The 26,289-nt window shown below is 39.7% G+C and overlaps 1 protein-coding gene across 1 annotated transcript in view; it reads left to right on the top strand.

Moving 5' to 3' along the window:
• The window catches only part of LOC140937626 (coiled-coil domain-containing protein 180-like), a 38,440-nt gene that overhangs the window by 5,896 nt on the left and 6,255 nt on the right, over positions 1–26,289 (top strand). Inside the window, exons 8-40 of the mRNA XM_073387180.1 lie at positions 6–140; positions 1,333–1,495; positions 2,384–2,480; positions 3,505–3,624; positions 4,426–4,505; positions 4,924–5,012; positions 5,834–5,881; positions 6,450–6,524; positions 6,613–6,741; positions 7,617–7,661; positions 8,176–8,235; positions 8,344–8,399; positions 9,095–9,221; positions 9,612–9,698; positions 10,047–10,200; positions 10,988–11,072; positions 11,501–11,582; positions 12,394–12,487; positions 13,683–13,795; positions 14,427–14,494; positions 14,591–14,633; positions 15,179–15,282; positions 15,923–15,983; positions 16,514–16,629; positions 17,465–17,549; positions 18,321–18,419; positions 19,296–19,489; positions 22,351–22,460; positions 22,996–23,066; positions 24,258–24,307; positions 24,607–24,699; positions 25,197–25,263; positions 25,869–26,013. Of these exons, the coding sequence (XP_073243281.1) occupies positions 6–140; positions 1,333–1,495; positions 2,384–2,480; positions 3,505–3,624; positions 4,426–4,505; positions 4,924–5,012; positions 5,834–5,881; positions 6,450–6,524; positions 6,613–6,741; positions 7,617–7,661; positions 8,176–8,235; positions 8,344–8,399; positions 9,095–9,221; positions 9,612–9,698; positions 10,047–10,200; positions 10,988–11,072; positions 11,501–11,582; positions 12,394–12,487; positions 13,683–13,795; positions 14,427–14,494; positions 14,591–14,633; positions 15,179–15,282; positions 15,923–15,983; positions 16,514–16,629; positions 17,465–17,549; positions 18,321–18,419; positions 19,296–19,489; positions 22,351–22,460; positions 22,996–23,066; positions 24,258–24,307; positions 24,607–24,699; positions 25,197–25,263; positions 25,869–26,013 (3,145 nt within the window). The remainder of the gene's footprint in view (positions 1–5; positions 141–1,332; positions 1,496–2,383; positions 2,481–3,504; positions 3,625–4,425; positions 4,506–4,923; positions 5,013–5,833; positions 5,882–6,449; positions 6,525–6,612; positions 6,742–7,616; positions 7,662–8,175; positions 8,236–8,343; positions 8,400–9,094; positions 9,222–9,611; positions 9,699–10,046; positions 10,201–10,987; positions 11,073–11,500; positions 11,583–12,393; positions 12,488–13,682; positions 13,796–14,426; positions 14,495–14,590; positions 14,634–15,178; positions 15,283–15,922; positions 15,984–16,513; positions 16,630–17,464; positions 17,550–18,320; positions 18,420–19,295; positions 19,490–22,350; positions 22,461–22,995; positions 23,067–24,257; positions 24,308–24,606; positions 24,700–25,196; positions 25,264–25,868; positions 26,014–26,289) is intronic.

Here is a 26,289-nt window from a genome sequence, read left to right as displayed (position 1 = left end):
TTTAGGACCTACTTCTTCATAACTTATCTGACTTGGAAGCGCTGTGGGAGAGTGTTGCAGAACATTCTGTCCATCGACAATCATGGATTAATGAGCTGGATGTCACTTTGGATCAAGTTGAAATTGACAGAGGAGACTTAGTGAGTAGACTAATTACAGTCTCTTATTTTTATTTGTACCAAGACAAGTATAACTGGCTGTAAAAGGGTGTTAAATCTGCTCATGGTTGAGACTGAGGGAGTGAATGAGGTTGTGTGAAAAATAGTTCTTGCATCCTTCCAGGACTGTCATTAAGAGGCGGGGGCCGAGGATTTCTGCCAGGTAATATAATGTACATGGCCCCTGGCTACTTTCATAGGAAAATAGAAGAAAAATAGGACCAAAAAATATCCCTAGCTATTTTATTCCCTGCGTCCTTTTTGTATTTACCCAGCAACTTGAAATCTTAGTGACATCCCTGATCCTTCCCAAGGCTTTGCTCCAAGATGTGACTGTTAACAGTCTTGATGTTGCGTGACCTACAATACTATATAATTTACTTATACTGACAGAGACATTGGCATCAAATAGCTCACAAATTTCAATCCATGAATACTTAGTGCAAACTGTAGTGTCCTCTCATCCCCGAGATTGTTGTTAACAGAAATTAATCTCTGAATCTACTTCTGGTTTTAGTGAATTATAGTGTTACTTTGAACAACTGTTGTTTAAAATAACACTACAATTCACTGGATTTAAGTCTCTGTTTAGTGGATAAGGCAATTGGTTTCCCCTATACAATTGCATCTGCTGGATGGTAATTTATCCAGTGGATAATGCTATGTCCAACATCGTAAAAACTCGGGCCTGGGACATACATTGCTTCCAGCAAATTCCACCGGTTGTACAACTTTACGTCTAGGTAAAGACAACAGTATAGCTTTATCAGAAGTAGGAAAAGGTAACTGCAACCCCTAGTACAAGTGACCGGTTCATAGCAGTGATGCCCCATGCAAGGGTCCTGAATTCTGGATTCCAGGCAAAGGATCCCTGTCTTTGTCACTGGGTCTTGGATTTTGGATTCCAATCCTTTAATAGTGAGATTGCAGATTCCAAAGCCCAGGATTCTGGGGATTCCACAAGCAAAATTTTTGCAGATTCCGGAATCTGGATTCCCTTAATGGGGCGAGGAGTGTCTTGCTTAAATTGATTTCCATGACTGGTATGTGACCTTAGCTTTGCCTTGGGGAACACTGAGTGTCAAGGGCCAACAAAATGCACTGTTTCCCTTGGGGCGTGACATTAAACTGTGCTCATTAGTTTCTTTTATTTTATTTTATTTTACCATGATAGATTCGTGAGACTCTGAGAGGGTTTAACAAAATTCTAGAAAGAGTGGCACATTTGATGCCACCTGATGTACACAGACTTCTGGAAAGAGAGGCTCAGCGTGTCAACTCTACTATTCTGATGAACAGAAGGGCGTATGCTGACCTCATCTCTAACTTGCTGAGTGGTAAGTCAGGGGAAAGGGGCTCGTGGTGCAGTTATCGTAGATTGCCCATTTGATAATAACTGTACTAGTAATAACCAAACGTTACGGAGTGCGGGTGGCAACGATCGAAGTTCAAAACGCTTTTGCTCTAACGTTCGAAGTGCTTTGCGTAAGTTTCACGTTACAGATGGTCAAAACACGCGTGATCAAATTACGAGGGGTAGAAGGTCCAAACGCGCGTGGTCAAATTACGCTCTATGCACTCTATTCATTCTTAGTGGAAGTTAAAACGAATGCTGGCTACATACATGCGATGCATGCGTAATAACAACCTGGAGATTAGGATGCGGGCTCCTCTTGTCGCCCGCAATGAAGCGTCTCTTTTGTCTTCTTAAAGTACCTCTGCTCGTAAGGACCAACTGAAATGAGCAGAGGTTGTAGAAATTTTTATCTGGTCAATATCGAATTTTGTTTGCACACGTTCTCTCTTGGCTTTAATGAGCAATAACTACTTGTACTGATAAGCAATAATTCCTTGTACCATTCCTAGACATGTCTGCTATGGACATTCATTCGTTGCCATTGACAGACCAGCGACAATTACGGAGTATATGTACGCGTAGATTGTAGTTTCGCCGCTCGATGGCGCGTTCACTGACGGTTCGCTTCGCTCGCCACGAGAGAGCTTGCACGCAGACTAATTCAACGTTTGAAACGGGCATTAGAGAGAGCAATACTTAACTGCCTTCCAAAAAATAATTGAGGAACATATGACGTTTGTTCAACGTGTGATGTTCCACTGTCGCTGGAGGGGAGAGAGGATGGAAGAGAATTGGGATAGAAACCACGCCCTGTTGAGTATTCCCCTTCACGTATCTAATATTTTCTGAAATGATTTTGATTTTGAAGCTGACGTGGAGCGTGAGAGGCAATCTTACATCGCGTGGCAAGGTCGAGTAGAGGACTGGAGACAACTGAAGTGCCGAGAGGCAATAGAGAAATTCTAGTAAGATCATCTGCGCCTAAATTTCCCCTTTCCCTGTCCTTTCAAACACCCGCCCTTCAGCCCACAGCCATTTTCGTCCTACCATTTTACATTGAAAATTATATGTAAGTAATATTTTAAACGGTAGCACCCGTCACGGAAACACGTCACATATTGCTTAAAACTGCAGCTACTGTTCGCGCACACTGTATGTTCGGCTTCGGCGCTGTGCTCAGATAAAAATAACAGCGAAGAAGGGAACAAGGGAAAACCTGCTGGAATTGTACATTTCTTGTAGTAAGGGCGCCAAGCACCGAAGAACTCAACTCCCGCAACTCAACCGCCCGCGTTGGGGCAACCTTTGTGAATTAAAACTGCAGATGTAGATGTAGATGCTGAAAACTAAGCAGTGTTGACAGGGCACTGGTGTTACATACACTCGAGGAGCACGACACAACACCTTAAAAACGCGTTTTTTCGGTGCTTTGAATGTTTAAAGTTGCCCACCAACTTATATACGGTATCAAGTTCACAGAGTTCGTGCGAGTGCTGTTGAGCTTCGCTTGTAAGACTCATTTTGTTGCGCAGGCCTGATTTATCTCTGTATTTTATCACTCTTGTTCCCCTTTGTGAAAAGAACGCCTTTGTTTTCCTCTGAATTTGAAGGGAATTTCAGCATCAGACTGCCCCTGGCGTTCAGGTAGCGGGGATTTGCGCAAAAGGGAGGGAGGAGTGGAAAGAAAACAACAAAAAAACGAACGAACAAATAAGCATGCAAAGACACAAAAAGAAACAAACAAACAATGAAACTAGCTCCTTCCCCAATTTTTGCTCCGTTCTCCTCGCGTCTTCTCCACTATCTACATGGGAATACTTGGCGAGAACTAAACTGTTCCAGGCTGTCAGATAGTAGCGATGGCGCGAAAGTGAAGGTCAGTAAAAGGCCTCGCGCTTTCTTAATTTCGCGGACCCGACTATCTTGGAGCCTAGAACAGGCTAGGTGGGAACAGGCAAAGAATTTATTATATTTTGTGTATGTATTTAGCGAGTTCATGAACAGCTCTTCCGTCAAAGATCCACCGGAATTAAAAAGGAAGATGGAGTTGTTCACTGCCGAACAAAGTGCTGTGAACAAAAAGAGGATGGAGCTCCTTGAATCACTGAGGTTTGTTTATTGAAGTGTTAATTTAAGCCTGATTTTCATATAATCGCTCTGAAAAGTCCAGCGATCTGATGGATGGCAGTGATTGCAGTGATTTGATGAAAGCCAAGCTTAAAATGGAACTTAAGTCTATCTCTGAAATGGTTGTGTCTACAATCGCTGCGCTCGTAACAATGGCCCGATTGTCGAAGGGATTTTTTATTCTTAGGGATTACATAGAGCCTTTTCACTAGCTTGGCGGCAGCTATGAAATTTTATTGGAACAAAGAATGTTTTAACGCAAGAAGAAGGTTCAAATCCCACAGGACTTGTTCGGACTACTGACTCGACGCCCTTTTCCAGGCTCCTACCCAGGCCAGTTCGCGCTGTTCGAGTTACCAGAGGAGGCTTGGAACCGAGTGCGAACTTTCCCGACAAGCTTGACAGGTGACGTCACATCCGAAATCGCTGAGGACGACGTTTGTTCCACTTAGACTTCGTCAAACTGACGATTCATGACTTATAATTGCTTTCTGCCTGTGCACTACACTACTAAGGGTCACTTTGGGCAAGCTAAGCGCTCCCCGGCCTCCCATTTCACTAACAGTTCCCTCTTTTTACAACTGAGATGTTGGTACGGTTTTAGAAGTCAGAAACCTTATTTGAGATAAAGTCGATAGCAACTGGGTAGGAAGATTTAGAAACTCGAGCAAGCCAGTAAGTAACTAACTGCTACTAAAAAATGCATTGTACATGTGCAAGGATTTATACAATATTTATCCAGTTCTTGACTTAACAGCTGTTTTATGATCTTGTCAATAACAGGAACATGAGGCCTCCCAATTCCACTAAATCCGCTGTGTACCAATGGAACTCTGCTCTCATTGACCTAAACCGTCAACTCGGTAGGAACCGTTGATTACCCTTGTCCAATTTTTCTCTAAACGCCATAGTTAAGGCATGTAGAAGAACAATTTTTCGGATTTCACAACAATAACCGCGTACTGCTGGCCTTCATCTGGCGATTGTTCCTTAATAATTTTGAAAGTGGAAAAAATCGGCAAGTTTTCCCATTCAGACGAACGATTTTTCCTAGCCAATGAAAGCTTGCTTCCAAAATTGTGGCATTTTACGTTTTTATGGAAAACTGCAAATAAAGTTATTACGAAAGTAAATTAAAACTCTGTATGAATCTTAGCCGTAACAGTAGTTTGAGTCCGATATGGGCTATGTTCGGAGTGAGGAGCGTGAAGAAGCAATACATCATTTTCAGATTTAAATGATGTATGCTTCCACATTTGTTGACCTTTTCTTATTTTTCAGAGGGAGTTCATGCACGATACAAAGACATCATCCAGGCAGAGTACGACCGTGTTATTGAGCAGTGCATGGACGAAATCAACAACGTCAAGGTTGTATCCATTGTATATAGCGGTATCTCTCATGTATATTTTTTTTCTCCCTTAGAATGCGGAGAGAGACTTACTTTTTTAAAATTTAAATTGTTTAGACCATGGTGACGGAGACTCATAATTTAATTGGGGCATAAGGAAACCATACAAACGTAAAGTTAACACAACTTTTGGGCGCAAGAACTTCTGGGATCGTTCGGGAGAACAAGGACAAGGACAACCTTTAACCAATCATTGCTTATGCTGTTCGCCCAAACGAAAAATTTCCGTCACAGTCTTGTACCATCCTCTCTGTAGTATATGGCCTTGTGAATTTTAAATTTATGACAATAGAGCTTTTACACGGCGGTCATGTTGGTATAACAAAAGCAGCAAAACAGCGTTCATTTTGCCGTGCCACACCAATCCTGCAGAGAGGTCTACTGATTTCACACTTTTTTTTCAGTAAATTTTAAAAGAGAAACAGTTGTTGGATATCAGTTTACTTCGGTATTATTGTCAAGCTTAGTGTTTAGTAAGCATCCATCCATGTAAACGTATTTTGCATGGCTGCACATGTCAGAGTAAATCTGCTTAGCTGCAGGCCGTGTGAAAGAAAACGCACTCATTATACGAGAATAGAGGAAGATATTGAAAGACTGGATTCATGAAACGTCCTGATATTGAAAGCACCGCAGTAACAATAATAACTAAGAAAAAAATACAATCTTTATTAAGAAGTAGTATCATTCAAAACTTATTTTGTCTTTCTATTCGCTATGAAGAAACCAAAACGAAGCTCCTTTTCTTCTTCTTTTTCTTTCTTTCTTTTATTTTTTTAGGAAGAGTTTCGAACAGGAGGTATTCTAGATGCAGTTAGGACTGAAGAGGTATCCGTAATTGTCAGTTGTAAATTCCTACATAAAAAAAGTTCTTGCTATTTCTTTCTCACTCATCGAAGCTCACATCTGTAAATACACTTATTGTCATTATTTTGAACAATTAATTTGCCGTGGTTTATTATAATTATCCGGATAAGGCAAGAAGTACCGAGGTAAAGAATTATTTACTGAAAACCGATCGTGCATGGCACCTCTTGAACTCTTAGTCCTTAGGCCTGCGGCCTATGTGTTCTTTAATAAACGAATATGTGTAATGAGATTTGTTTGGATGTTTTGCGTTTTGTAGCTTTGTAGTGGTTTTAAGTTTTTTTTTCAGTTTTTGTGTTTATTATTTTAGTGTAAAAAAAAAAAAAAAAAAAATAGTAAAAGCTGTTAAATTACCAAAAAAGAAAACATTATCCTGTAACACGAAGATATTGTGATCAAGTTAATTAAAGTTCGGACGACGAACTTTGCATTTTGTAATTTAAAAAAATACTAGGATATACTAGCCTTTTAAATTTTTGACTTCTTATCTTCTTTATTGAAGGCTGCGTCTCATGCTCTTCTTTTTTAGGTGATGAACGAATCATTTTTGCCTCTTGTTGGTGAAAAGCAGACGAAATTCGAACACGAAGTTGACAAAATGGAGGTAAATGTTGTGAAATTGTTAACAGTATTACTGCTATTTTTATTCTTGTCCTATTAATGACCGGATGATTGATTGTTACCCATTTCAGCGTGCTTTGGACAACTTGACTAGTTTTCACGAGATGCTTATCAAGTCGTTGTTCAAATTCGTGCAAGGAGCTGCTCATATGTGGGACTTACACGAGATCGGCTTGGCTCGACAGGAAAGAAGGCTACAGGTACAATATTGATTATATAAGATTCGAGAACGAGATTATGCTTCATTAAGCTTCATTGTACTCTTTTTTTCACCATGAAAGTTAGCATGGTTATTTATGCTGAAGGAGATTGAGCCCTCTCCCGATCGCAAAATGGCAACTGACATTTGATAACCTGTTTGTGACACTATGGTCTATGCCGCTAAAACCCGTAGTAGAACGATGACGGTTATCGCGTTTTCCCGAGAAAATGACGTTTGTTCACGAAAGCGCACGGCACTACTCAGTATTGAGAAAATCTCACTCTCGTTGTCGTCCTCGGATTCCAATAGCATTTGGAGCAAAACATAATATTAAATGTCTGGTATTTTGAGCGTACCCTGGCTGAAGAGTTAACCAAGACTAATCCAAAAAACCAGCGCAGAAATCTAAAGCCAATCAGAGTCAAGCTGAAGTTTAATTCTTAGCAGAAACTTCCCGACTTTAAACGGCTTCTTTTCTTAATGAGACTTTATTGATGATATTACATGCATTAAAAACTAAGGTATCACTTACATCGCTTTGTTTCTTGTTTGTTTTTAAATCTAATCCCTAAGTTCTACCGCAAAGAGTAGAAGCATGAGTGTTGGCTGTACGCGGCGTTCTGTAATCTTGCCTTTTTTTCTTTTTCTGTTTTTTTGCGTTTTCTAGTTTTTGTGTTGAGTATGACATAAAACATTAGCGACATAACTCGTTGCGTATGAATAATTTTGAGAATTTGGAGAAATATTTCCGCTACTTATAGCTTCGAGAACTTCGATAAAATTTCATTTGAGCCAATTAACTTAGTTTGGTAAAAGCAGCATTCCCTTTGCGTCCATATGTACTTAGGTGTACTTCTAATATTTTGCTTTCAGGAGCAGCTTGAGAACAATCGGCGCGACCATGATGGTCTCAACCAGGTGAGCGCAGATAACGAACGAAATGCACATGTACGTTTAGTTTGCGGCAAAGAAAACATATTTATATTCGTCATGACAGGAAATGTTCATCAAACCGACTAAATGTACAATGTACCTGAACAAACGACTTATATATTGGTATATTGTGCGATTTTCTTGCTCTGTCAGTCGTTTTCTGCTTGGCTGCTACTTATTGGGCGTTATGGTAACGTTACGTTTGTTTTTTCTGTTAGTGTTTTTGTGTGGTATATATCAGGTTTTGAAGAAAGAAACAAAATGCTGCATAATGCGGCTTAATTTCGTATTCTATCGACCAGACCGCTGAAACTTTGGCTAGGTTTTGATTTGTTGTAGTAGGTAATTCCTATAGTGACTTCATTCTGTATCTGCTCATTATCAGGTCCTAAAAACTAAGGAGTCAAAAACTAAGTTTGGAAACTTATAAAGGAATCGTGTCAGCTTTTTCTGATTGATGAAAAACTCGACATCTATTATTTTTGCGTTTATTTTGCAGGTGAGAGAAGCAAACTTGGACATTATCATGGACAAGATGAGACAGGACTCATCGGAGCAGGTATAGTATCTGTTTGCTGTTAAGAAAATGGGACATTTTGACAGTTGATCGACCACTGAATTTCTTAATTTTAATTTCTAAATTTCCTTTTTCTTTTATCACTCGTAGGCTTTAGCAGACAGCCTTCAAAAGGCGTTAGCAGCCCTTGGGGAGATCAAGCAACTGTAAGTGTGGCCATAACTCATGAAAACAAATATATATGACAAACAAAGCTTCGCTACTGCACTTTCAGAGATCGTGAAAACTGATGCAAAAGACGCGCGGAAGCTGGGGAGAGAGGAGGTGGTCACGAGCATCTTATTTCCCCTTGTCTTGTTTTCGCGATTTCTCTACGTATCCCTTCCCTGGCGTTTTTGCATAGGGTTCCCAGTTCTTCAGTTTAACGCATCGCGCAGAATGAGTGGACATCATTAGCTATTCTTGACCGCCGAAGCGGCAAATTCGAACGCACGAGCGCTCTTTCAACAAGCTGTGAATAAGAGAAGATAGAGCTTCTTTTGGCCCAGCAGAGTTGATAAAACTCATTCGCTTGACTTCTTTAGCTCAAAAATGACAAATCCATTGACAGAATATTGAAAATGAATGATATATCTACGATTAAAGCATAAAAGAAAAGCATTTTTCGTAGCAGAAGGACTATCCCTCTGCACCATAAAATTGCTAAAAAGAGGCCATTTTGGTATGGAGGCTGATTCACTTAAATTACTTTCGTCAATTTCTTAACACTTATGAATGGAGGTGAAGCGAAGTCTAGGACTTTGAGTCAGCCCGTGTAAAGGAAGCTCGTATGGTTGGAATGCCATTATTTGTACGGACGATAATAAGTACGTATACATTTCACGCGCTTTTATGTCTACAGATACAGTGATTTCCACGGCCAACAAATACAGACGTCGTGCTCTTATCCTGAGTTAGTGCAAGAGGAACTGACAAAGTATGATGGCGAAGTGTGCAAGTATTTTCAAGTGGATCGACGACGATCATTAGTGAGTTAACAAATTTGTGTATTTAGATTTATAAATTTAGATACACAAAGGGACTGTGAACTCCCTGTTATAGAGCGGGCAAAGAGAAAAACAAACGGACAAAGAAATTCAAAAATTCACACAACTGGGCGCATACCACGGAGTTGTTCGTTAGAGAGTTGCAATTTTTTTATTTCTCTTCCTGACTGGTGTAATATTCTCGTCAAGTCATGACTGGCGACGCCAACCTGTACTTTGATTTCTCCTCCCTGCTCAGAGTGAGTCCATTGATAACACGTTTTCTTTTTTCTCTAGACAATCTGCATTGGCAAATATGGGACCGTTGATTAAGAATGGTTTTATGCGTGGCTTGTAGTAGAACATCACCTTATTCTTTGTGTTTGTTTGTAGTCGACACTAGATCCAAAACCAAAGAAAAAGGACAAGAAGGAAAAACACGACCATGATAAGTCCAAGAAAAAAGCGAGCAAAGCTATGGTGAGTGTGAAAAAGGTTAAAACCGCTCAGTTACCCCGAGGCCCGCACGGGTGTAGCCTGCATAGCAAATGTTCCCACACAAGTTGTTTGCGAAAGTTGGAACAGTGCAAACAGTTGCTATGTAGGCGAGAGATGCCGGTCCATCACAGCTTCGCCCCAGCAGTATGGTGCCCGATCCCATTTATATAGTGACCTGGGAGAAGTGAGAAAATGTGGATTGAAGTTTCTTGTTTAAGAAAACAATGCGACGCCAGGCTGGAACCCGGACATACAGATGCTAAATAGGCAGTTGTCTGCTTCAGTTGGAGAAGACTTATCGATTGCTTTTGATGTTTTTTTTTTGGTTAGAAAACTCCTCCGTCCATTGATGATGTGCTGACAACATCAAAGGGTACCACATTTTACATTCTGGTTGAACCAGGGGAACACGGTCTGCTTCCCGAGACTCCAGACGGTATTAAAAGCATGAAAACTTGCATGACCTTTCTTACGGATACACAAGGTACAGTGCCACAATCTTGACTGTAGACAAATTTGCGCCTTTGGAATTACCACACCCTGCAAGCTGAGAGTTTTTTTCGCTTGCTCAATTTTGGCGTATTTGAGGAAGACTCTGCATGAGTCGAGTAAGATCTTTGTTAAGCTTGCGCTGCATGTTGCTAGGATACTGTTTCAAACCCAGGCCTAATAGCCTCATGAACACTAACTGCAAGGGACGAAGGAGACCTTATCAGCAAAAATTTACCAAGTAGACACATTGAAATCCGCAAAACTGTGCATACTACGAAGCTTTGCAAGACATTACACGACCTCGATAGAACCTAAAATAGAGCGGGGTGTAGCCGTCAACTTCTATTTTGCCATTTTTGTGGTTCGTCAGGACGCTGCAATAACAAACAGAACAAAGAAGCTCTGCTAAGAAAATACCCGCTCACTCTGTTATAAGCCGTAAAAATGAACCCCAACACCCACCGAATCACGCTATATCACTTGTCTCCGGGAGAGGTTGCAGCTGATGTGACATTCCATTTGGCCTATGTAATGCCCCACCTATCTTTAACATTTCGTTGGTTCGTTGGTAGCACGTCTTTCCAGCTTATGCCCTGAATCTACAGGGATAATCCTCTGTATATTCACTCAAAACTGATAGCCAGCTAAAATATTAAGTACCTCATGAACAGTTCGCGCAACACTACTCAATGTCACAGTATGTAGTGTGATTTTGTTTTCACAAGACCCAGATGAGAACTGATCTTTGTCTGAAAAAGCGTGTCTCTTCTGTGTTTCAGACGAGGAAGATGAGGACGATGCTTTACCATGCTACATCGAATCCATTATTCTCAGAGAAGACCTTTTCTTAGAACTTAGACGACAGTAAGTTGCTTTGAATTGAGTGTGGTGTGTGACTTGCACCATTTAGACAGTTCAGTCGATGCGATTTTCCCGAGAAGTCAGTTTAGTGCAGCAACGGGAACAAAACTTTATTGGTAATTACGTGTCATTCAACAAAGCATTGTCCGCAAGTGCAAGTCTTTTTGAGACGGGTAGTGCATGCAAAAAAATAGGTAAAGATTAAGCTCACTAAAAGAAGGTTACGGTAGCACGTGGCATATCAAGTACTCTCTGACGCTGTGCACGTGGCATACCAGGTACTCTCTGACGCGGTGCACGTGGCATACCAGGTACTCTCTGACACGGTGTGCACGTGGCATACCAGGTACTCTCTGACACGGTGCACGTGGCATACGAGGTGCTATCTGACACGGTGAAGCACCGGGTAATTTTTTGTGTTAATATTTCAGCCTTCGAATGCAGTTTTTGGAGCACCTTGAAGAATGGAAAATCCAGGCCTTGGACAGAGCCAACAGTGTGGTGTCAGCCAAGGTATCGAATTTGTCGTGGTTGAATTTTATCCTTGGTTGAAATTATTTTTTCCATTGTTTTTGTGTGCGGTGATGGATTGAAATGAAGTTTATGTAAAGAATAAATTTCTAAATACAGTTCAAAGTGAAGTTAAGTATCAGTTCGCCAGCCTTCGGCCTGACGGGCGGCTAGGGCTCATAACTTATATTTTTCAGGCTTTTTACAGTGGCTTCGTTTCAATCTGTATTTCGACCACATGACGACATTTTCTGTTTAGTTTTCCATTACTGTCCAAAGTTAAGGACTGTGGATGAAAAATTGCTACCGTTCTCATAAAAGAGATCAAGCAATACAGCTCAACATCAAGTTTTTAAGTAGTTGTAACATTACATAACATTTATGGCTCTTAAACTTAGTTTGGTCTAGCACTCTATAGTACGTCAGTATAAGTCTTTGTATTAGTTTCTTATTCTGTTACCCTCTTGCTTTTTATATTAGAAAATATTTAATTTATCAGACTGAATTAGTTCTTATATATATGGAGCTTTAATGGCCAACTGATGTCCTTAATCCCCTTGTTCTTATACGCGGGTGTTTAATGCATTTCTTTCTTCTATTGTTTTTTGAGCAGCTTACTGCTTGTTTCCCTAACGGACGCACGTAAAAAGGTCATCCACCTGGGCTGAATCTTTCAAAACCCGTGAACTCTAAACAGAGCATAATTACTACCTATCGTACTGACTAACGCAGGATTTTCACTGCTAATCCGCCTTTGAACAACATGACCCAGAAAAAGAGAGGGAGTTTAATGTTGCTGCATTTTCCACCATAGGTCGAGGAGTTAAACAGTGAATTAGATTTGCGCCTCCATTTGCATGAACCAAGAGCCGCCAGAGCAGAACAAGATGTCCATAACGTGAGAGCAGGTAAAGAGACAGACAGTAGGGCCATTAGAGCAAAAATAAGACGCGTCTTACATAAGATGCGTCTTAAATAAGACGCGAACAGTACCATTTATACGAGCATGTCTTATCTAAGATGGGAACAGCTCGTATAAATGGTTTGCGTCTTATTTCTGTTCTTGACTCATTTTCATGTCATGATGTTGCCCGTAGCAACGGCAATCCAACGTGGTACGCCAAAAATGAACGCATGCGTACTGTGCGTTCGCATCTTATATAAGACACGAAGGTCATTTATACGAAGTCTTTCTCGTGTTAGCTAAGACGCGTCTTATCTAAGAACACGTGTTAAGGGCTGTTCTAAAATAAGACGCGTCTTAGACGAAATGTGCCGTTTATATGGATAGTTCGCGTCTTATTTAAGACGCGTCCTATGTAAGACGCGTCTTATTTTTCCTCGTATAAATGGCCCTAGTGAGCTTCACTTACTCTTGTTCCAGGTTCGAGATGGGTAGTTTAGGACAATAAGCATCGATAGAAATTCAAGGATTTGTGCGTGTTTATGTTGCATTGAATTAGGCCCAAATCAAACGTCGAACTTTTCATGTACTTAATTGAAGGAATTAGGTTCGGTACATGAAAAGTTCGACGTTTGAACTGGGCCTTAGATGTTTGTTTTTTTTTTTTTTCATGGCAAACTGTGCTTAAATTCTTGTTTGTGCAGTGTTGTTTGAAAAACAAATGGTGAATTTTAGTTTGAAGTACCAATTTGTCTGATACTCTGCTCAAAAAAAGGAACGATGGACAGTTCGACATTTCTGAATCCGGTATTCCATCGTACTAAAATTACGTTTATCGCAAAACGCGTGAAACTGTAAGGGGCCAGCAGTATAAATAAATGCAAAACAAGCCAGTAGGGAGAAAAATATGATCTACAAAACTAACAGTCAAACAAAAGGAAAAAATAACAAACAAAGGAAAGGAAACAGTTCAGCCGAGAGTCGAAACTGGAACATTTTCATGCTTGGACGACCCCTAGTCCACTGCGTCACGTTGCCAATTACTCATTTAACGATCGAAATTATTATATCTAAAGCGTGCAATGTTTCCAAGCTGGACTTTTCGTCTATGCTTCTGTTCGTCTTATTTCCAGCTAGAGAGCATGTTTACAGGCTAAGCTTAAACTTGTTAATGAGGACATTTTGATTGTAATCTGTAGCGGAGTTGGTGATGCACCGTGAACGAGTTGAGCGCCACTGCAAAGGTGTCACTACGTCACTCAATGAATTCAAAGCCAGGTTTCAGCAGATGGTCGAAGAACACGATAAGGAGGTAAGAATGACAGCTGTAAATCAAAACTTGAACTAGTCAATCTAGTATAAACACTGATAAGAAACGCTCTCACAACCGCTATTTATATGAAGGTCCTGCATAGGGTCCTGTGTAGTCCTATAGGTGGAGCAAGGGTGGCGCATGGCTAAGAGCACTCACCTCCCATTAGTGTGGTCCAGGTTCAAATCCCAGCGTCGACGCTGGATGTGGGACGAGTTTGTTGGTGGTTCTCTCATTTTTTCGGAGAGGTTTTTCTCCGGGTACTCCTCTCCTCAAAAACAAACATTTCCAAATTTCAATTCGACCAGGGTTCAGGTAGAAGAAGATGTGCTACCTCTAAATCGTTGTTTGTTTATTAAATCATTTTATTTATTTATTTATTTATTTAACTTGTGACTGAAGTCAAATGATCGCCTGTAAACATTTTTGCTCAATACAGAGATAGGTTAAGAAAATATTCGCAGAAATATCAACATATTTTGTCGACCTAATGCATGCATGATCACCCGGATGGTAACAAATAAAATTACCATAATATACGTTACCTCATAAGGTGCCATGCAGATTTTAAAATTTCCCTTAATATTTTAACCACAAAATAAAGAGTTAATTTCTCCATTTTATTTTTCAGACGGATATTTTTAAACAGTCGGTTCAAGAGCTTGAGGCGACCTTCACTTCAGCAACAAAGACTCACGAGTGAGTATTTCATTTGTCAACTGTCAATCAATATGATTGAACTATGTTCTTGATCGAATGTTATGAAATTGACGTTCTGATTTGTGTTATTTCCAGGCTTTTAGTCATCCAAGATCAAGTTTCTGGGCGTGTGGAGCAAGTAAGAACTACGATTTTGTAATCTTTGCTTTTTATCTCTCTCTTCATTCATTCATTTCTTTTGTGAACACTAGATAAGTTTAATGCTAAACATTGACATACAGTCAACGCTCTTTAAGACGGAAACGTTTGGTGCCGGCACTATGTGTCGCCAGATGGTCTTTGAGAATGTCCTTCTTATAGAGGGGTAACAAAAAGGAGTATAGAAAGGCAGAGACCAACTCTAGGTGTCCGTTTTAGCAGGTGCCTGTGTTAAAGAGAGTCAACTAAAACGAGTAAGGACCGATACCTCTCTAAAACGGACACCTAGAGTTAGTCTCTGCCTTTCTTTTCTCCCTTTATTTAACTCTGTATAAGACTGACACCTCAGTAAAACGGACACCTAGAGTTGGTCCTTGCCTCTCTGTACTCCCTTCATTTGACTCTTTATAAGACGGATACCTCTGTAAAACGGACACCTAGAGTTGGTCCCTGCCTTTCTTTACATCTTTTGACTCTCTGTAAGGTTAAAAGGATGACGGTCATTTGTTCTGTATTTGTTCCTAGTACATGGATGTGATCAGAACTTCCCTCAGAAAGTTTCGACATGATCTGGATGATATGCTCAGCACTCTTCGAAACTCCAATGCAAGATTCAGAAAAACTTTCAAGTAAGACAACTATGCTGCTCATTGATTACTCATTTATGTTTTATCAATTTACACTGATCATTAAAGGGGCTCTGTCACGAGAATATTGCTATTTTAAGCCAATTATGTGCTGAGGTCATTACTAAGTGCCTTTACCCAACATACACAAAATGAGTTATGAAGAACATATCAAACAAATCTTAGCAGGGAGCACTTACTTTGTTTTACTGATTTTGGCTGACTTTTTCAAGTTACAATTCATGTCCATCCTCGCCATTCGTTGCATCAGACGAAACAGTTTCAATGCCTAAATGTAGTGTTAAATAACAAAACTGGATCATTATTTTTGGAATTCAATTGCATGGTGCGAAAAAACGTTTTAGCTTTTTTAGAAGATAGCAAATAGCGTCACATAGCCTCTTTAACGGAATTTTCTCCAATAATGTTCGTGTTCACCTGTGTGTTGAGTTGACCTTCCTGGTTAGTAATATCGCTATCCTTTCTTCTCTCTCTGTCATTTTTCCTTTTCTTTTCTTTCCCTTTTTTCCATGAAATGGAGGCTAAAGACCGTCAAATCTCATATTGAATATTTAAGACATGTAAATGTGTAATGGGAGGCTGCCATTACGTTCCAGTTAACAAGATAACTTTCTATTTTCAGAGTATTTTCTGATGGAGGCAATTTTTCGACGGACGAAGTTGATGAGTACAGAAAGAAATTAGTGAGTGCACTTTTGCTAAGATTTGACGTTTTCATTTCTGTTTGTTCTTTTATTTGTTCTGTGACGATTTTGTAAGAGAATGTTTACTCTGACTACAAGGTCCAAGGTCCTAAACTCTTTAACCGTCTTAGTTTTGAAATTCAAAATGCAATAAGTATCTCTTCCTTTTGCTATATTTTAAGCTGAAAGCATTCCTCTTTTCATAAATATTGATTTAATTTTTTTTCTTACCTCTGCTTTTCATTTTCATTTTTTTCGCATTCTTTTTCCCTTTCGCTTTCCATTTTTAGCCTAACTATGATTAATAAAATCATTTGATATACTATAATATTTACTGTAGCTCTGCCATTGATTTTGCATGTATACTTCTGTTTATACCTCGTTGGAATAATTAACTGAGGGAGCCTATTCGTTATAAGCTTGGTGGTTTCGCTAGGGCTTCCTCGCTGTTAGCTTGTTAATACCGCTATTTGGAACTTCTTCTAGTTTTGTATATGTTATGGCAAAAAATAAACTGAACACTCTTACAGGAACGTATGGCAAACAAGATCGACACTTCTGAAGGATCGTTCATGGCAGAACTGGAGGGAATGGAGACCAGGAGATTAGAGGCAGCCACCGATTATGCTGGAAAGTTGGAAGATAGGTAGGCTGTCATAAGTGCAGTTAATTTGAGTACCAGAATTGCGATTCGATTCTCTTGATCTAAAGGGATCCTGGAGAACGAGCCATAAGAAGGCAGGGAGAAGCGGTTCTCTGAGATGCATACTTACAGTCATTGTATTTGCAACAACGATTTTTAGTTGAACAATGTTGGAAAAATGTTGTGATAATGCAAAACAATGTCGCAACAATGTTGCATCGCTCTGTTGCGCTAAGATTCGTTGTTGCGAGTTGTCCGGGTAACATAGTAATCTCCGTAGTAATCTCGAACCCAGATCTCGTCGACTTTGTCTACAAGAGATTTGGGTCCAAGATTAGTTAGCCCCTCAATGAGAACTTGAACTTACTCATGTGCTGTCTTTCTTTTCGCATACAACCGGAGCGAGTTTTATCAGAATGATAGGCTTCAAGCAATCGTTTTCTTGTCTTACAACAGTACAAAGCGTGCGAGGTGATAATAGTTATCACCACTCGCCCGTTTCGTCTCGCATGGAATATTTTCTCTGTTTTTAAAGAAAGTAGGAAAGGTAAAATATTCTTCACAGTCTAGAACTAATTATTTACTACTTCTTTGCATTACAATGGAATCCTCTTATCTTTAAGATCAGCTTTGCACTGAAATCAGTTTTCGTGTTATTTCCCGGAAGTTTGTAAACCTAGAAAAATAATTGGTGGAAAATCTTTTGATTGAAATACAATTAAAAGGAGCCGTCATGATGTCTGGAGAGTGGTGTATTTGTGTGTGTGTGTTTTGTTTTTCTGGTTTCCGGGCAGTGTTATTTTTTGGGCGCGTTCACAATTAACCTCTTGTTTTTCAGATTTAAAAACCATTTGTTCGACTTAACTTTCATGGAAAAGGTGACGCGGTGGCTGACAAATACGCAAGTTAAAGTCAAGAGCGAGGTGAGCTCCACTAACAAAAAAAGTGAACACAGTCAAACCTGTATTAAACATAAAAATCTGTGTTAAACCTCCGTTAAACCTGTATTATTTGTATTATATTGGCACCTCACCGTACACTTTAAGACACACTAACCTATTTGATTTTTTTTTTTATTACTTCTGCTAATTAATTATACATTTGTAAAATAGTCTTATTTACTTGTGGTGACCTCCAAGTAAGGGATTGCCAAAGAGGTTTTCCTTATTTTCTGAAATACAATTATTTCTTGTATTTTTATAACTGAAAATTTATTAAAGTTAAACGACAACTCTTAGGAAATGACCAACTGAGCGATTAATACAGGTTTGAAAAAAACTTAAGAGTTAATCAAGAAAACTAGGATATGGACAAAGTGAAATATCCATCACAAGAATGACCTCAAGATATTACTACCTCTCCTTGTGCCAAAAGAAAAGAACACTAAAGATCACTAAAACCATGTACAGTACATCCTTTGCCCCATCTTGACAAAGTGGTCGTTAAATGGAGGTAAAGAAAATAAAAATAACTCGTTGGCACCTCTGAAAAAGGTGACCGCAAACACTTCACAGAAGTGACTCATGAATACAGGTTAGTTTCACAGTAGTTGGAGGGTGTTTTTTGGGTGACTTCCTAATTTACCAGTTCGCTTAATACAGGTTTAACTGTCTGTCGTTTGACCCAGTTCATCTTCTCAGTTTTGCAGCAGGGATATAGTGTGAGGTTGTTTTGTTTTGTTTTTTGTTTTTTAGGTCGCATTCAGTAATTCTCAAGCTAAAAAGCTCGCTCTCTACCTGTCTACCTTTGAGCGCCACATTGATGCAGTGGAAAAACCAAACCTAGATAAGGAGGTCAGAGAAACATATTGAATATTCCCTTGTTATGTGCGAAAAAGTATATGTTTTGTGCGTCCAGCTAAGCAATCCAGAACTGGAGAATTAAGATCGAATGGTTATGAACACTAGGTTTCAGAATTTTTACTGGTATATTTTGTTCACTAGTTCTTCTGTATGCGTGCCGAGTTTCTTTGTGAGTTTTCTACAACATGTATCTTTTCAACAAAACTACGTAGTTGCGAATCTACAAACTGAATCAAAACTAAATTTTGTAACAGCTTATTTGAAAAGGTCGTACAAACAAGCAGGGACATCACAATAAATATCGTCAATGTCATGTACTGAAATGTAGCAACGTTCAATGTTCATTATATCTTGCTATAGCTTGTGTGATCTACTACATCAATATTATGCCAAGGAAACTTAAAGGAGCTGTGTCACGAAATTTATCAAAATTCGGACCTTAAGGTGATGTTACAGGAGACGATTTTAGCGCAACACAGCGTTGCATCATTGCTGCGACGTTGTTTCGAATGGTTGCAACATTGTTCCAATATTGCAACCCTGTGTTGTGCTACAAATCGTGGTTGCGAATCGTTCTGTGTTACATCACCTTTAGGAACTGCCACTAAATTGAGTGAAACATGAAAATAATCGCGCCAAAACATTAAAAGAAGGTATTAATAACACAGCAAATACAAAAGCAGGCAAGTATGGACAGACTTGAAGAAGATTGTAACGGATTGAATTTGTGGGTTTTTGAAAACTTGTTAGACTTAAGCAGTTTTTCAAAGTTTATTTTTGCTGTTGTAATTTGCGATATTAACAAAGGAACTAGATAGCCGAGACACATGCAGGCCCTTTAGCTAGCGTTATGCTTCTTTTCTTTAGCAAGTAACAGCCCGCCAGGTTCAGAGCAGCCTGATTCCGATACTGCAGACATTCCATGAGCGATCGCTGTACTTGAACTGTCTTCTGAATCCGGCCACACCCAGTTTAGCTATACTACACGCTGGACTCAAGAAGAATGAAGAGAAAAAAGACGAGGGGAAAAAGGAGGATAAAGCACCGAAAGGAGCTCTCAAGTGAGTTATAAAACCTGTTTAGGATGAAATAACGATGTTCGTATTAAATTAAAAGCTTCCTCACTCAGAGCGATTCGGATGAAATATTCGAAAATTGAAACTCAGTCGCTCAGAATTAGGAAACTTTTAATGTAATATATCTTTGCCAGAGCGAGGGATCAACATTTTTTTTTTAAACAAGTGTGCATATATATATTTAACGTAACGAAAAGAATTTCTGCCGTCTTGTTTCGAATTGTTCATTTCAGTCAAGTGTCGCATACCGCACTGATATCTTTGCTTATTTATCACGAACCCATTTGAATTAGATTTTTAATGGGGTTGAAATGATTTTTTCTTCTTTATAGCCAGGCAATGATGTTGAATTTGCCGTTGTCGTATCAATCAAACTCTTCTCTGTTAGCCCCTTTATTTCTATGATAGCCAGATTCCTATCTTTCACCTGTTACGTAACGATCTTTTGTTTTGCCACTTTGCACTTGAAATGGGATCAGAGCCTTAATTCATCTTTTAGAGCTCTTATCTTTGCTCTTGTCCCAATGTCTTCGAGGTTACGTTTGTAGTAACCACAGGTTATTGATATGATCTCTTTCTTTGACTGTGAATCTGTGATCTGATTCTCAACAGTGGAAAATCCCGCTATTTTTCCTCTATTAAAAGGGCAAAAACAAATTCTCAGTGCAATTAACATAAAGTTTAATCCCTTCAGTTTACACGTAACATGCTGCAGCCTCTCTTTAAGTTTTAAACCCTTCTGTTCCCTACTAAACAGTGGCGCCATTTTGTTACATTTTCTCGTCATTATGGTCTTCTTATACTTTTGTTTCGTCTTACTGTTGGGCAAAAATATACCTCACTTCACAAGAATCGACAAGACGTTCTACTCTGTCTTTCTTCCTGTTTTAAGCCCATCGCAAATTAAAATCTGAATATGATCAAATGCGCCTTACAGCTATAACTACCTGCAAATGCTGTGCTGCGTAGCACTGAAAGGCGTTAAATGATGGAAAAGAGGATATTATCTGTGAATTAATTTTCTTTTTCAATTTCTCTGTCACACTGCTACACAGCACAATATTTATCATGATGTTCATGTACCAGGCCTCACTCTCTCTTGCCCATGATTTACCACCTCAATCCCCTTTACACTACTTGCCCCCGTCTGGCCTTTAAGCTCGGTCGCTAGAGGTCGTGGATTGGATTTCCGCGGAGGTTCGTGTGGTTTCCTGGTTGATTCCCTTTACTAGGGTTAACGCTCATTGTCGTTGATATATTTTTTTCGTCATCGCTCGCTCTTCAATTTCCTCTTCTGAGTAAATTCTCTTCTTCGTGTCACCTGAATAGCGACACCCTTTTATTGCACTGCTCCAACTCCTTTCTGTTGAAAGCTTCATTTCTTGTACTATCAACTCGTGTTTTTCTATCTCTCTCTCGCCTGACTGGACATATCCTCTGTCAGTACAATTATGGAAGAAGACGAAGATGAAGATCCCTATTCCAGTGATTCTTCTGGGCAGCTAAGCCCTGGGACTCATACCCCAAGTCTAAAACTGGCTAAGGTCCAAAACCCGGACTCAAATCTGCCCTGGACGTGTTATTTTCCTACTCCTGAGACCTTCCATCAGTTTCTTCAATATCCTCCTGCAACGCCACCGACTGAACGAAAAACTTCTCCAAAGTACGTTTTCTATTTAATTCTTCTTCTTCTTCAAGGTCTCTTACTACTAACTTCATTCATTTTTTTTTTCTTGTTTCTTTGATGTTTGCCTGGATGGTGGATCCCTTTCTCGTTGTAACCCTTTACCTTAAGCCCCAATATCCACATACAAATTCTTTAGACTGACTTCTATACTTTTCCTTAAGAAATCAGTTGAGAGAATTTGTTAACAAATCAATGCTTTTTTCCGTTGGTGGTCAATTAATTGATTCTCATGTTATTTCTCTTGTTCATGTATTAATATTGTTAGAAGAAGATTGATGTTGCGGCCACTCTTGGGACGTGAAGGGTTAAGAATAACTTGTGTAACCATTAGTAAATGCCCTTACCTTTCCGTGCCTTCAAGCCCAGACGCCTGTTTTTTCAAACCAAAGGTTAAATCTTGCATGTCTGCGAAACTTGACAATTACACAGGCAGCATGGCGTTCACGCTGGGGAATAGCCTGAGAAAACAGCCGGCATTTCGCGACGCCACCAATGGTTTCCCCGCTAAGTGACGTCTGAGAAACGAGGGCAGAAATTCCACACTGATGACGTGTCACCACCCAGGTCTAGGTAGTGCTTCCGATTGGTTGAAGAAAATTTCTTTCTCGGCACAACCAATCAGAAGCACTACACAGATCTGGATAGTGACGCATCATCAGTATGGAATTTCTACGTACAGTCGTTTTTCAGACGTGATTTCGTGGGAAAACCAGTGGTGGTGTCGTGAAATGTCGGCTGTTTTCTTAGGCTAGCTGTGGAAAAACCCTTTCTACTTTTCAAAATAAATGCTGAAACAATTAGCAACTGCTCTTACCTTTCCCTGGCTTCAACCCCAGACGCCCGTTTTAAGACTGCTATTGTAAACCAAAGGTTAAATCTTGCATGTCTGCGAAACTTAACAATTTCGCCTTCCTTATACTTTATAATAACATCTTAAAAGTTTCTTAGAATGACTGGATGAGAAGTCTTTATGTGATGGTTTTTTTCCTTCGTTATTGGGCTCCTCTTGCTACTGTTCCACCTCCGAATGTCTTCTTGTTCAGTTCTCTTTATTTTCCATGCTGTTTTGTGCTCTTCTTCTTTTTTCTGCATTGTGCGAAGACGTTTTCTTTTGTATATGCTTCGCTTAATATATTGCTCTTCTCTAAATCGTTTTTAGATCAAAGAAAAGTAAAAAGCGACTGTCACAGAAAGTTTTAATCGAAAGCAGCGAGGTAGGAGATGCCTTAGACCCACAAAGTGAAGAAGGCGACAAACCCAAGAGCTCTCGTAAGTTAGACATTTATTTTTTCTTTGTGCGATATGACGTGTCTTGAAAATACAGCACGGCCAGTTGATAGTCTAAAGGAGGCTTAAATGGAGTGAAAGTGTGACTTCATGTTACCATGGATGCAAAATTTCTCGATCCTCCAGATCCAGAAATTTTGCTAACATGGCAACGTGACAGAACGACGTCTCCTCTATATTTACTTTAAACTTGGTAGAAGAGGGTAACCCACGTCCTTTTTCGACTGGAAGGAGGAAGCGAAGCTCCTTTGGAAATCGAGATTTCATTTCTTCTGCTCACCAATTGCAAGATTTGATTGAACAAAAATAGTGATTAAGAAAATCGCATTTTCGCGTTTTGTTGTTGTTTGTTTGTTATTTAGATAGCATCAACAACATAGATTTTGTGATTAAAACGGACGTTGATGTTTGGTTCGTAGATGCAATTAAGTAACCCATTTTTTTGACCGTGTCTATTAATGATACACTTACGAAGATACTCTGTTTATTATCATTATTATTTTTCGAACTTTCCTAGCATCTCTGTCGAGAGTAGCCAAGGCCGCAGAAGACGATGGAAGACCAAAAACAGTCCCAGCAGAATTAAAGGTAGTTGAAAGAAATTGTCTTTTGTTTTCTGAACTATAGCGATCTCTTTCCTTTAGTAGGCTGTTAGTGTTGCGAATGCTTCCATGACCACTTGACGTCGTAAAAAGGACTGCAAAAGCGCTGTACAATGCCCAGAACACAATTGTTAACAGTGGTTTCCGTAACACTAAGAGACATCCCCTCTTCAGTAGTCCAGTTTCGAATTCGTTACGGCCGTTGAATAGAAGCACCTGAAACGCTCATTTGTACAGGGTTAGCCTCGACACAAGGTAAATATATTCTCAAATTCGAGTCAGAAGAAGACCTGTGTACAACTGTGTCTATTGTTTTAAACTCAAATTCAGGCACCTTCTCGCCTGTATTTGTGAATATTTTACTTCAGGTCGAGACTAACCCTGTATAAATAAGTCTTCAGTGCTTCTATTCAGTGGCCGCGACGAATTTGAAACTGGACTATTCGTCACTATAGAAACAAGAAGGAAACTAGATCGATTAAGTTTCGCAAAGACTTTTGGGACTGTTCCCGGGGACAGTGGAAAAAATTGGCCTATAGCTGACCGGGGTGTCCCAAGTAACTATCCCAGGAGTCTTTGCGCTAGTTAACTGGGCTCAGTTTCCTTCACGTTTTTGAAGTGGAGAATGGAATGAGAAAGATTGAAAGATACGGATCCGTATTCTTTTGACCTGGTCCCAGTTGTTCAAAAGGTGGATAGCGCTTTCCACCCGATAAATCTCTAACCACTGGATAGCGCAATTGGTTTCCCTAATATTTAGAGCGGTTTTCATTTGAGTGTCGAAAAGTAATTGGTTTTGCACTTTCTACACGATGCGATTGGCTTAAAAGATTCGCGCCACCTTTTCATCCAATCAGAAGTAAAACCAAAGCCAATTGTAACGCGCTCGCATGCATTTTCCCGCGCTTTGCGTCAGCCACATGTAATTACTTCGAGTTTTGATTGGTTCAATGTATTGTCTGTGTCCTATGTGATTGGCCAGAGTAATTACTTTGGTTTTGGTTTTACGACACTCAAACGAAAACCACTCTATCCACTGGATAGTGATTTATCCAGTGGATAGCGCTATCGGTACATCCACCTTTTGAACAACTGGGTCCTGATTTTGAAGCAGTTCGTAGCAAAATGTTTGCTTTGAGCATTAAGGCCGTACAATGAAACTGCCTGTTTCTTTCAGGGAACGCTAAAGGACCAGGACAAACAGGGAGGAAGACAGAGAAGCGCTGGGTAAGACTGAGATGTTTGTTATAAATAAAAAGTGTTGAGTTATTAAACATCATTCTGTATTTTCCTTTTATATCATATGAGTGATATGATTAATTATATTGCTTCAAAGGCCGACACTGAGGAAGATCCCCGTCTGTATGGTACATATTCCATTATTAACATAATAGGGTCTGTCTTCATCCAGTAGCCGACCATGCTTAGAATATTACGGTGTGTGCCGATTTCCTTCATCAGGTCAATTGCTTGCAAGGGTTTAGGAGATAAGTTTTTCTAGTTGTATTTATCCAATTCTTTTTCAGAAATCGCAAGTCAAGTGCATCCAGACGGGATACTATGGGACCCAGATACGACAAGAAATACCTGGTGTTTGGCGAGAAGATGGAGGAAGACAGGTAAGAACCAAAAATCTCTGTTTCCATATGCATGCTTAAAACAATGTGGCTATTGAAGGTCCACTGGGGCTTTTTTATCTGTTGCTTTTGTTGCTCTTTCTCCCTTGAATCAACGATCAATTTGAGAATCTACTTAGAATGAGGTCTGTTCATCATGGTAGATATTTCTTGATCTGAAAACTCGATGCGCAATAACAGACCCCAGCAAGGTTTACATCAGGTTATAAGTTTGAAAGCATTGCAGCGTTTTTTGTGTGTAATACGTTATTTTCCCTATTTCTTGATTTTGAAAGCTTCTTTTATTTACTTAATGTTATTTTCATGTTTAGCGACACTGCCTGACAAGTAGCTGAGGGTACTAAAAAAATTGTATGAATAAGAGTTATTAACACACAAGGGATCTGTTATGGTTGAGTGAAGCGGTGAATAATTCTTAAGTGTTATAACAGTGTTGTTTTTTCGGAAGTGTTTTAACAGTGTTGCATTTTTTGTACAAGGCACTTCATGGCTCGAATCAGGAACATATTAAGAGAAGGCTTAGAGGGATTACTTGCCACATCTGAGGTAATTCTTTTGATTTACGCATCTTAACATGATGATGCTAAGACGACGTATTGAAACAGCTCGGTCCGAAACTCAAGAGATCCTGAAAAGACTCGGTACCTATAGACTGTAAGTTTTAAGCCTGGAAGAAACAAGAATGCGTCGAGAAAATCCAAGAGAAAGGATTTTTTTGGTGGTTTTTGAGTTTAGGGATTTTGTGTTCTCCGTTTAAATAAAGGAATCATGTCGGCAAACATCCAGACACTTACCTGCGACTAAGGCTTTCGTCACCTACACTAACCTGAGAAAACAGCCGACATTTCGCGACGCCACGAACGGTTTCCCCGCGAAATGACGTCTGAGAAACGAACGCAAAAATTCCATACTGATGACGTGTCACCACCCAGAACTGGGTAGTGCTTCTGATTGGTCGTGCCGCGTGGGAAATCTGTTTCAACCAGTCAGAAGCACTACCCTGATCTAGGTAATGACACGTCATTAGTATGGAATTTCTGTGCTCGTTTCTCAGACGTCATTTCGCGGGAAAATCTTTCGTGGCTTCGCGAAATGTCGGCTGTTTTCTCAGGCTTCAGCTGCACATTTCTTATCTGTTTTTATTTCAACAGATGTATTATCGCCAAAAAGGTCAGCGGACTCCTACTCGCCCCCAGGCTATCCATGATAATTTTGACCTGTGTGCAGAGGCCTTAGTTCAGCGATTGACGTCATATAAGACTCAGTCCGAGGAGTATCATAACTCCTGCATTCAAGGTAAGTAAACAGGGTATTCGTTGACCTTTTCGATATCTAAAGCTTTAAGCCTGATTCTCAGATTACCATAAGATTTTTCTTGGCGTTCAATAGTCCTTGTATTACAGTTAACATCCGCGTATAAGAACCTACATTTTTTGAGGTCTGGCAAAAAAAGGTTCTTTTATTTAAGGGTAGGTATTGGCAATTAAGGCTAAGTAGGTTCTTAACTAAGTTCTTAATTTCTATCAAGGAGATCTGATGACTACCAGAAATATAAAGAAACTTTAGTTTGGT

This window comes from Porites lutea, chromosome 5 (assembly GCF_958299795.1).
Source record: "Porites lutea chromosome 5, jaPorLute2.1, whole genome shotgun sequence".
NCBI classification, from domain to species: Eukaryota; Metazoa; Cnidaria; class Anthozoa; order Scleractinia; family Poritidae; genus Porites; species Porites lutea.
Note: the sequence above shows the minus strand (reverse complement) of the source record. Positions and strands in the feature narration are given on the sequence as shown.